The sequence below is a fragment of the Schistocerca serialis genome, chromosome 4 (assembly GCF_023864345.2).
Source record: "Schistocerca serialis cubense isolate TAMUIC-IGC-003099 chromosome 4, iqSchSeri2.2, whole genome shotgun sequence".
In the NCBI taxonomy this organism is placed as follows: Eukaryota; Metazoa; Arthropoda; class Insecta; order Orthoptera; family Acrididae; genus Schistocerca; species Schistocerca serialis.
In genome coordinates this window covers 947,247,227-947,259,538 of record NC_064641.1, presented here as the reverse complement: position 1 = coordinate 947,259,538, position 12,312 = coordinate 947,247,227, and the positions used below count along the sequence as shown (strand labels likewise).

At 47.0% G+C, this 12,312-nt stretch overlaps 1 protein-coding gene across 1 annotated transcript in view; it reads right to left on the bottom strand.

The window, feature by feature from the left end:
• Positions 1-12,312, bottom strand: part of LOC126474851 (transient receptor potential-gamma protein-like) — a 528,586-nt gene that overhangs the window by 493,139 nt on the left and 23,135 nt on the right. Inside the window, exon 2 of the mRNA XM_050102331.1 lies at positions 1,534-1,682. Within this exon, the coding sequence (XP_049958288.1) occupies positions 1,534-1,682 (149 nt within the window). The remainder of the gene's footprint in view (positions 1-1,533; positions 1,683-12,312) is intronic.

The window sequence follows — 12,312 nt, the reverse complement described above, 5'->3', positions numbered from 1 at the left end:
GCTTGAAACGAGCGATAAATTGATTCCCACGATTTCCTGTGGATCGATTTTTACCTCTTCTCTGAAGAAACGTTCAATCTCGTGTGCCTTTGGTCGTGTATAGTCGTTCGCAAAACTGAACTTCAAAGTCGTTTTTCTGTACGAGTGTGCCATCTCGTTCTAGACTCACAACACCGCACACGCGAAGCTGCTCCGGCGTAAACAAACAGGCGCGCGGCCGGCAGGCAACACGGTCCGCACTGCGTCACTGCCGAAGGCAGACTGGCCAACTGAGCTACCGAAGCACGACTCACGGCCGGTACTCACAGCTTTACTTCTGCCAGTACCTCGTCTCCTATCTTCCAATATCCTTTCTTTCAGGAGTGCTAGTTCTGCAAGGTTCGCAGGAGAGCTTCTGTAAAGTTTGGAAGGTAGGAGACGAGGTACTGGCAGAAGTGAAGCTGTGAGTACCGGGCGTGAGTCGTGCTTCGGTAGCTCAGTTGGTAGAGCGCTTGCCCGCGAAAGGCAAAGGTCCCGAGTTCGAGTCTCGGTCCGGCACACAGTTTTAATCTGCCAGGAAGTTTCATATCAGCGCACACTCCGCTGCAGAGTGAAAATCTCATTCTGAATCCATCAATTGTTTGATAAATTTCATAGTCAAATGTGTAGAAGTGCATTCCCAAGGACAACCAAAGAAGAAAGCCCTTTCCGGCTGCAGAATAAAGAGGGACATTAACCAGGGTTGCTCGTAGCAACAGAGAGAAAGGAGATTCGCCAGAGACGCTGTGTAATATGTACTGCTAATCCACAGCAAAAAATGATACGCGTAAGATGCAAAAAGTGTGATGTGGTTGTCTGCATGGTGCCATGTTTCGAAAAATATCAGACACTAAAGAAATATTAGTAACTGTGTACGTTTCAAGTAAATGAAAGTAAAAAATAAAAATAAAAAAGTAAATAAAAGGTTTTTGACTCTGCCAGCGGCAGTGCAAAGCCTGCGTCAAAAATGAGGATGGGAAACCACTGAAGTAAGCCGTACTGAACGTGGCGAGCTAAAAAAGAAAACAGCGAGCACGAAGGAGGCAGACGTTTACTGTCCGATGTCTTACTGCGGGGAATCGACTTTAGGCTTTAGTTACAAACGAAGCCACGGACCTATCACAAAATGTGTTATCCAGATATATTCTTTGTTTAACACTGAGTCCAGATACACGACACAATTTGGTTTTAATTAAGATAGCATCAAGACTTGTCCGAGATTTGGGCGTTTTCGCTATGCACTACTCACATTAAAACTATATATCTTGAAACACATTCATTCGATGTTGATGAAATTTAAATATGTTATAGACACGTAAATCGACGGTGTAAGTTTCACGTTACAGGAATCACTATTTAAAAAGTTCCCATAATTTTTCTGATCTAACTATTTTTGAACCCATAATAAACATAGAGCTGAAGGTGTTGGTTAGTCTCGAAGCTATCTTTCGTGGTTTTGGGAAACTGTAACCACTGTCACCATACAGGGTACGCTGTTCAGAGGGAGAACGTCACTGAGCAGTGGCTGTGTGCGCGCCGTGGAGCCCGCAGTGGCCGCAGCCTGCAGCCTGCACCGGCCGCAGGGCTGACAGCCGGGTCCGCGGCCCGCCAGCCAAGCAGGCGTTTGCTCCCGTCAGCCGGCCGGGCAGGAAGGACGCTCCGCCCTTGTTGTAAGCGCGAAAGGGCTAAACAATTCCACCCTGACATACACCCACGAGTTTAAAAATTCCACTTTACTCAATCCGATACGGCAATGTTGTTTACATACACTTAGAATTTCTGACGTGAAATGTACATTTCCCCCTTTTATGCGAGTTATTTTCGAAGACAGAAGAAATCGAGCCATACGCGCTTTTCACATCGCTGAAGTAGTGTTACTTGCTGTGAAAATCCTGTAGCAGTATGGCATAGACTACATTTCCTCTAAGTATTTTCTCATCAGTTAGGAAAAATTTTTTTCTTGTCCGTTACATCACGTATCACAGGACTAGAATATTTAACACTTATTTGGCTCAAGATGGAGTGCTAAGATCACCACTTTCGAACTCCCTCTTAAGGTAATCAAATGCCTCGCTACATATGGAGTCTCTTAAATAACAGCACAGGGAAGCTGTAAATATCAGGTTTATACTACGTGTCACTTTATAAATTCGGGATTACGTCTGCTTTTATTATGATGGTTGTCTCCCTGTGAAGGTGGAGGAGATGGAAATATCGTTACAAGTCAGCGCCGCAACGAAAAAAAAAAAAGAAAAATCCTGCTTATCACCCCGAGTCAAGAATCATATCCATATTGCCCTAGCTATCGCTTCCATTCACCAGGAAGCACGTCTCTGATATCGGATTGACAGGATAATTAAAAAAATGATCATGAGAGTCATTAAGAATGTCGAGTAATTTTTTTTTTCAGGAGTCGTACTACAATCACCAAGTAGTTCAAATGGGAATCCCTGACGGGAAGACGATGTTCTTTTCGAGGAACAACAGTCAGAACCGACAGCTGCAGTTGACCACACAAGGATTCCACTATTGGCAACATTCATTTTGCGTACAGACTGCGCTATTAAAAACAGGATCACAACGACTACACTACTGGCCATTAAAATTGCTGCACCACGAATATGACATGCTGCAGACGCGAAATTTAAAAAATGGTTCAAATGGCTCTGAGCACTATGCGACTTAACATCTGAGGTCATCAGTCCCCTACACTTAGATCTACTTGAACCTAACTAACCTAAGGACATCACACACATCCATGCCCGAGGCAGGATTCGAACCTGCGACCGTAGCAGTCGCGCGGTTCCGGACTGAAGAGCCTAGAACCGCTCGGCCACCGCGGCCGGCTCGCGAAATTTAACCGACAGGAAGAAGATGCTGTGTTATGCAAAATGATTAGCTTTTCAGAGCATTCACACACGGTTGGCGCCAGTGGCGACACCTACAACGTGCTGACACGAGGAAAATTTCCAACCGATTTCTGATACACAAACCGCAGTTGACCGGCGTTGCCTGGTGAGACGTTGTTGTGATGCCTCGTGTAAAGAGGAGAATTGCGTACCATCACGTTTCCGACTTTGATAAAGGTCGGATTGTAGCCTATCGCGATTGTGGTTTATCATATCACGACATTGCTGTTCGCGTTGGTCGAGATCCAATAACTGTTAGCAGAATATGGAATCGGTTCGTTCAGAAGGGTAATACGGAACACCGTACTGGATCCCAACGGCCTCGTATCACTAGCAGTCGAGATGACAAGCATCTTATCCGCATGGCTGTAACGGATCGTGCAGCCACGTCTCGATCCCTGAGTCAACAGATGGGGACGTTTGCAAGACAACAACTGTGGTGTCACCGTCAGACACCACACTTGCTAGGTGGTAGCTTAAATCAGCTGCGGTCCATTTAGTACATGTCGGACCCGCGTGTCGCCACTGTGTGATCGCAGACCAAGCGCCACCACAAGGCAGGTCTCGAGATACGATATAGCACTCGCCCCAGTTGTACGACGACTTTGCTAGCGACTACACTGACATAGCCTTTCTCTCATTTGCCGAGAGACAGTTAGAATAGCCTTCAGCTAAGTCCATGGCTACGACCTAGCAAGGCGCCATTAGCCTTACATAGTTGATAGTTATCGTATGAAATGTCTCATCAAGAGCGATGTACCACAAGGACCGAATAAAGTTAAGTATTCGAGGAGCTGCATACTTTTCTTATTAGCATTCACTACTTATCCTGTTCCAGAATTCACGCCCGTCTGCGTTAGATAGCGTGCATTTCCGCCTCCTCTATCTACAAGGTGTTGGCACATTTGTCAACACATCATTGGCGACGAGGGAAACGTGTTCTTTCTAATTGCTTACATTTACTTGTGTCATGGCTTCGCCAGATGTACTGTCCGAATTTTATCGCTTGCAGACTCAGCAGTCGCAGGCGTTATTGGATGCCCTTGGACAGCTCGTCCAGGGTCAACGTGCCATTCAAACCGATGCGGCAGCCGCCACTTCGCCGCTACCGCAGCCACAACATGCAGTTGCACCGCCGTTAAGCAATTTTGATGCAGAGCAAGAGTCCTGGACGGAATGGTCACGCCAGTTTGGATTTCATCTCGCCGCCTACAGAATTCAAGGTAACGAGCGGCAGCCTCATTTATTGGCGTGTGTAGGGGTGCAAACGTACCGTGTGATAGTGAAATTATTTCCCCGACGCGACGTAGCGACTCCGTCCTACGAAGAAATTTTGTCGGCATTGGACGCCTATTTCAAAGAAACAGTTAATGTCGTTGCGAAAAGGTATACGTTCTTTCGTACGAAACGTATGGCCGGTCAAACTAATTGGGAGGGGGTTGCAACTTTGCAAGGCCTTACTAAGGATTGTGCGTTTGAATGTGACTGTGGCCTTCCTTATTCAGATACTATGGTGCGTGATGCAATTGCACAGAACGTTTCTGATGTTCGTATACGGGAGCAAATTTTGAAACTAGTTAATCCCTCCCTTCAACAAGTGATATACATATTGGATAGACAAGACACGCTTGACTTTGCTCAGGACTCATTAGCAACTTCGCCAGCCGTGTGTAACATTAACCGGCCCGCCTGGCGCGCTGCGCGGCCCGGTAAACTGCCCTCGCACACTTCCGCGCAGCTGCCGCCACACACTAAACCAGGTGTGCCGCGCCAGCACACAAATGCAGTGAAATCATGCCCGCGGTGTGCTACTAGACATTCGCGTGAAAATTGCCCGTCACGCCAAGCTATTTGCTTTTTCTGTAATAAGAAAGGACATGTTCAAAGTGTTTGCCAGAAAAAGCTCAGATCAGACAATCATAATCATTCCAGGCCTTTTGCTTCGCGCCGGAATCGAACCAAGGACACTCAGGCTCGTGGACCTTCGCCCATGGACATTCATGTAGATAATTCCGCTTCGTCCAGTGGCACTTCCTCTAACAGTGACTGTGTTCGTCCCACAAAAAGTGTGCATCGACGTCGCCGGAAATCACGTTAATTAGCAAGTGATGCTGTACCTGTATCCGTTCAAATTGCACAAGACAGTCGCTCTTGTCGACAGCAGGACAATAAACTTTTTGTAGATTTGTACTTTAATGGCAAGGTCATACCATTCCAGCTCGATACCGGAGCTGCAGTTTCATTGCTCAATCACGACACGTACAAACAACTGGGCAAACCTCCGTTGCATGCCGCAAATGTTCAGTTAAAAAGTTATTCAGGACGGCTTATCCCTGTGTTCGGCAGTGCACCCTTCTTGCAACATACAAGGGACAAACAAAACTTGTGTCATTTTACGTTCTTCGTTCTTCTTCTGCAGTGAATTTGTTTGGTTTAGATTTATTTCAGTTGTTTAACTTGTCTATTGTAAATCAGGTCCTATCAGTGAATCAAACTGTGCCTTCAGACAGTGTTTCTCATCTGTGTGAAGAATTTGCTGACATTTTTGCACCGGGCCTTGGTTGCGCTACGAACTATGAAGCACATTTGGAACTGAAAGTCAACGCGCAACCGAAATTTTTCAGAGCGCGCAATGTTCCTCACGCATTGCGTGATGAGGTTGCAAGAACATTAAATGATTTAGAATCACAAGGTGTGAGTGAATGTGCGCAATGCGTCTTCCATTTCAGCTCCACTTTATCGCTTATGCCGTACAGGTGTTCCGTTCGTCTGGACGACGGAATGCGAACGCACCTTTCGCCAGTTGAAATCGGCGTTGCTTTCTAATACTTGCCTTACGCCATTCGATCCCCAGAAACCCCTTTTGTTGATGGTAGATGCATCGGATTTCGGGATCGGTGCTGTGCTTGCACACAAAGTTGGCTCGCATGATCGCCCTATTGCCTTTGCGTCAAAATTGCTCTCATCTGCGCAACGAAATTATTCACAGATAGAGAAAGAAGCTTTGGCTCTTGTGTTTGGTGTCTTGTATGGATCGTCACTTTACCATCATCACAGACCACAAGCCTTTGACATCGCTTTTTCATCCGAACAAGCCTGTACCTCCACGTACAGCGCAGAAATTCATTTGCTGGTCTATTTTCCTCTCGCATTACCGCTACGATATCTTGTATCGGTCCACTGCTAAGCACGGAAACGCCGATGCGTTGTCCTGTTTGCCTGTTGCTGAGGACAGAGCATTCGATTCTTCCGAACTTGCTTGCATGTTCATTGATTCGGAAACCGATGAAGTGGTCGAATCGTATCCGATTGATTTTAGTCGTGTAGCTACAGCCACAGCTGCTGACTCTGTCCTTGCTACCATTTTGCGTTTTGTTGCTACGCAATGGCCTTTGTCAAAGTCTCGGATCGAGGATCCGTTGGTTCGCCGATTTTTTGCTCATAAGGAGAGACTTTTTGTTCGACGTGGTGTTTTGTTGTTGCGTTCTGATAATGATCAGTCCAGAGTCGTGGTCCCACGTTCGTTAAGTCCTCTGTCTTACGGCTTCTTCACCAGGGACATTGGGGTATAGTGCGCACGAAACAACTTGCTCGTCAGCACTGTACTTGGTTCGGAATCGATTCTGCGATTACGAATATGTGTTCTTCTTGCATGGCGTGTGCCGAACAACAATCCGCACCACCGCGGAAAGCCTTTGCATGGCCAAAAGCCACTTCTCCTTGGCAACGCTTGCACATCGATTTTGCTGGTCCATTCTGGAATGCTCGATGGTTGGTTCTGGTAGATGCCTTCAGTAATTTTCCTTTTGTTGTCCGGATGTCTTCGACGACATCCTCTGCCACCATCCAAGCGTTGTCTGCTATCTTTTGCATTGAAGGTCTTCCACAGACTATTGTTTCCGACAATGGCCCACAATTCATATCCGCAGAATTTCAGTCATTCTGCCAGGCCAATGGTATTCAACATCTGACATCCGCGCCATTTTCGCCTCAGTCGAACGGTGCCGCTGAACGATTGGTCCGGACTTTCAAGTCACAGATGTTGAAGTTGAAAGAGTCGCATTCTCAGGAGGACGCATTGTTGCTCTTTTTGTCATCATATCGCTCTCAGCCCCGAGCTGAGTTGCTCGACGGTTGTCCTCATCGAACCTTGATGTCTTTGCTGCATCCGCCGCATTAGGTTCCTGTGCAACGGCAGACTTCTGCTTTTGCTCCAGGCGACGTTGTATTCTGTCGCAACTATCGAGATTCACGGCGTTGGCTCGCAGGGCGCATTCTTCGCTGCCTCGGCCGCGCGATGTATTTGGTTTTGGGGGCCTCTGGTAAGGTGCGTCGGCATCTCAATCAGCTGCGCCTCTGTCGTCGCACGGGTTCTGTTCTCCCGCCGGCGCCGCCCGCATTCGACGTTTCGCTGCAGCCGCCAAGCGCCTCCCTGGGTCACGCGCCGCCGATCGCTTCCCGTGACCAATTGTCCTCCGCCATGGAACTCTTGCTCGCTCCGGACTACATGGCGTCTTCGCACGTTGGGTACCCCGACGCAATGGAGGTCGACCCTTCGGCCCCTCCTGTCTCTTTACCGGCGCATACGCCGCATGTTGACGTGCATCCTGGACTAGGTTTTCAGGCGTTTCCTAGATCCCCTCGGACCGAATGGCCGGGTGCGGGTGGCACAGCCTCGCCTGTTGTTAGGCTCCCCACCTCATCGCATACGTCAACATGGGGTCCTCCCCACGGCGGGCAGAAACCTTATAACACGACCGTTCGCCGATTTGCGGGGGAGGAATGTGGTGTCACCGCCAGACACCACACTTGCTAGGTGGTAGCTTAAATCGGCCGCGGTCCATTTAGTACATGTCGGACCCGCGTGTCGCCACTGTGTGATCGCAGACCGAGCGCCACCACAAGGCAGTTCTCGAGATACGATATAGCACTCGCCCCAGTTGTACGACGACTTTGCTAGCGACTACACTGACAAAGCCTTTCTCTCATTTGCCGAGAGACAGTTAGAATAGCCTTCAGCTAAGTCCATGGCTACGACCTAGCAAGGCGCCATTAGCCTTACATAGTTGATAGTTGTCGTATGAAATGTCTCATCAAGAGCGATGTACCACAAGGACCGAATAAAGTTAAGTATTCGAGGAGCTGCATGCTTTTCTTATTAGCATTCACTACTTATCCTGTTCCAGAATTCACGCCGTCTGTGTTAGATAGCGTGCATTTCGGCCTCCTCTATCTACAAGGTGTTGGCACATTTGTCAACACATCAACAACCATCTGCACGAACAGTTCGACGACGTTTGCAGCAGCTTGGACTATCAGCTCGGAGACCATGCTTGCGGGTACCCTTGACGCTGCATCACAGACAGCGATGGTGTACTCAACGACGAACCTGGGTGCACGAATGGCAAAACGTCATTTTTCGGATGAATTCAGGTTCTGTTTACAGCATCATGATGGTCGCATCCGTGTTTGGCGATATCGCGCTGAACGCACAATGGAAGTGCGTATTCGTCATCGCCATACTGGCGTATCACCCGGCGTGATGGTATGGGGTGCCATTGGTTACACGTCTCGGTTACCTCTTGTTCGCATTGACGGCACTTTGAACAGTGTTACGACCTGTGGATCTACCCTTCATTCGATCCCTGCGAAACCCTACATTTCAGCAGGATAATGCACGGCCGTATGTTGCAGGTCCTGTACGGGCCTTTCTGGATAAAGAAAATGTTCGACTGCTGCCCTGGTCAGCACATTCTCCAGTACTCTCACCAACTGAAACGTCTGGTCAATGGTGGCCGAGCAACTGGCTCGTCACAATACGCCAGTCACTACTCTTGGTGAACAGTAGTATCGTGTTGAAGCTGCACGGGAAGCTGTACCTGTACACGCCATCCAAGATCTGTTTGACTCAATGCCCAGGCCTATCAAGGCCGTTATTACGGCCAGAGGTGGTTGTTCTGGGTACTGATTTCTCAGTATCTATGCACCCAAATTGCGTTAAAATGTAATCACATGTCAGTTCTAGAATTATATATTTGTCCAATGAATACCAGTTTATCATCTGCATTTCTTCTTGGTGTAGCAATTGTAATGGCCAGTGGTGTATGTTACTGCCACACTCCATAAAAAGCGGTCTTGGTCCTACAGGCACACACAAGAGTCGCCGATAGGGTTTCGCTTTCTTGTAAAAATGCTGTCTGCGATTTTGAATTAAGTCCATTCAACCACACACGTCGGACAGAGTGGCCGAGCGTTTCTAGGCGCTTCAGTTTGGAACCGCGCGATCGCTACGGTCGCAGGTTCGAATGCTGCCTCGGGCATGGATGTGTGTGATGTCCTTAGGTTAGTTAGGTTTAAGTAGTTCTAAGTTCTAAGGGACTGATGACCTCAGCTCTCAAGTCCCATAGTGCTCAGAGCCATTTGAACCATTTTTTTCAACCTCACACTCACATACTTGCGTTGGATACTGTGGAGATGTCTTTTAATGATTACAACTGGCGAATCATATTCATGCCACTCTCATACCTCGAGTCAACTTTTGCGAAACTATCTGCTGCAGCAAAAACACCAGCGTGGTTTCCTAGACAGTCCCTCTGCGTCTTGTAATTGCTGCTGAGTCTCTGCCAGCCCTCTCTGCAGCTTCGTCCGTGTGATCGTCCCAATGGAAGTCGGAACTGCAAGGAAGTCAGAGAGCGCTATAACTAAGACTTTCTGCATTCCGTGGAGAAACAGGGTGAGCTAAGCTGATGTGATAGGACCACGTTTTGACCACTCGGTGGAAATGCGAACATGTTGTTCTAGCTCCACCAAACATGTATAATGTGTAAGGCCAGCGCCAAACGAAGCTTTCTCCTGCAACACGAGGTAGCGGAAAAGATAGTGCAAGTAGTTACAGTGGTGTTCCTTATCAGGAAAATTAGGAAGACTCCACATTATACAGGAACTGGAAGAAGGACGAGAGTTTTGCTACTGCAATGCGGTACACCTCCAAACTACTTACAGGTACTGCAGTCCAAAGAGATGTGCGTCCCACAGGGTGCATTCATATGTCATCCAAACATTCTCTTCCTCCTCATTATTTTTACCATCCAACAGAAAAAAACTATGGACTATAAACACTCCACTAACATCATCCAGTAGAGAACTCGGTAACATATTACCATGTCCCTGTCTTCTGATATATCGGAAACAGATACTGTCTGCGTGCCGGCATTGACCATATTAAATATTCACTGTAGCAGGTGGCTCATAATCGAAGTCGCTTTCACAGACCAATGTAAAGTTTCGTCACCTATGTTGTAGGAGGATCATCCACCGTGCAGTTGTTAGATACATTTTTTTTCTTTTTTTTTTTACTGTATCACTTCCAAGCAGTATATGACTACAGCTACATACACTGGCATCATTTTGTTTTCTCCACCGTGAGGTCTGTGTTAGGTGCAAGTGCATTGGCTTGCACAGAAAAAATGGTGTAAATTATACTGGTGCTACTTCCACAATAGACACAATGTGACTGAAACAAAAGACAGAGGTGGTGCTTCTTATTGACAAAAAAATGTGGAAGACATTGCAACAGATGGAAACGGGAAGAGTGTTGTGGCATTGTAGGGTATTCCCACACAGCTGTCCGGGGGTGACTGATGACCTCTACATCTAGAGTCATCTTTCACAGTGACGTGGTAGCAGACGTCTAGGTGTTCCATTTCGACGGATCCCTCACATTGCAGTCATGGACGTGATCACTGTTTCTGTGCAGGCCATCCCCGCTAAGATTCTCTATCTCAAACAAATGATGTTAGTCAATCACTATGTGGTAATCATCAGTGTACCAGTGGACGGATGGGATGGAAAAGACACCATCGATGTACGTAATAAGCACCACAATTGATAGCGTGATCAATTTTAGCAGTTTTACCAGTTTTCCCGTAATTTCAACACAGACCAATGATGTGGCAGCATGATTCCCAATTTCTGTATAATTGCTAAGCAACCCCACCACCACTTTGTGAGTATACTGGACAGCGTCCAGTACAGATCAATATATTTCTAGCACTTCGGTCATTGCACGCAATTTACGATTACGACTACCAATTGCCCCTATACACATGGGAGTCACAGAGCATACTCGCATTATTAGAATGAAGATGGAGATTGAAAAATTCGCCCAGATTGTCTTTGACCAGTCCTTCCTGCAACACTATCACTGATTCAATTTGCAACAGACTAGAAGTAGGAGGCGCTACATTCCACGCCTCGTGAAGGAACAGAGCGAGCCGAGTCCGTAACAGGTCTCCACAAAGGCTGCTTCGCACCAATATTACTCACGGCGCCACCCAAGTGCACAACATCTATCCAGATTTCGAGGAAGTTATCACCCCTTATTGGTGTATAGTACTTATGGGGGTTTGTGATGATATAGCATACGGTTATGATGGAGCTCTAGACGGACGTAGTTTGAAGCATTTTACGTAAATCAACCGTGCTATCAATTCAGAAGTATTGATCTAGTGTCTAAAGTCAGAACGAAGAACGTATTGGTAGGAGAGAAATGATCGTGGAGAAACACATGCATTCCTAAGGCTTCACGTTTATGGACCTGTATGCTACGAGTATAATGCCAGAGAAGTGCGGCTTCCTACCTATTAGTCGTGCGGAATGCACCATTGTTAATATTCCGAAGTAATAAATATATTCCCAGTGCATGACATACATTCTCCATGAAAGTGTTTCTACGGCATACTTTAGCGACAAATTGTGAAGTGATAAAACTACTACCTTGCACACCAAAGAAAACATCGATTCTTTGCTATACAAACAAAAAAATAAAATGTGTGTGAAATCTTATGGGACTTAACTGCTAAGGTCATCAGTCCCTAACATTACACACTACTTAGCCTAAATTATCCTAAGGACAAACTAACACACCCATGCCCGAGGGAGGACTCGAACCTCCGCCGGGACCAGCCGCACAGTCCATGACTGCAGCGCCTTAGACTTAGCAATACAAACACTACATATGTTTCCAGAGGTGTATGACGCCTAGTGATTACGAAGGACGATTACGGTTTGGAAATTATGATACGCTGATAACAGCCCTATAAAATGAGCGTCGACAGTCAAAAATGCATACGAAGAAACAGTGACCTCTCACGACGGAATAAACACCACGATCAGTAGCCAGAGGATATGTAACAGTCTTACCGCAATTTACCACCGCTCCTGCTAACCTTCCTCTTTCTCACAGAAGTCGAAGTTCGATGCTAGGCTGTGTTGCTCATGTGTAGGATAATACTGCCGTTTCGCCTTGACGTCGCGTCTCTAGTATGCCTCCTCTCCACAGTTAAGGTATGTATATATAGCATCAGTCTACTCTCCTCCTTCGGAA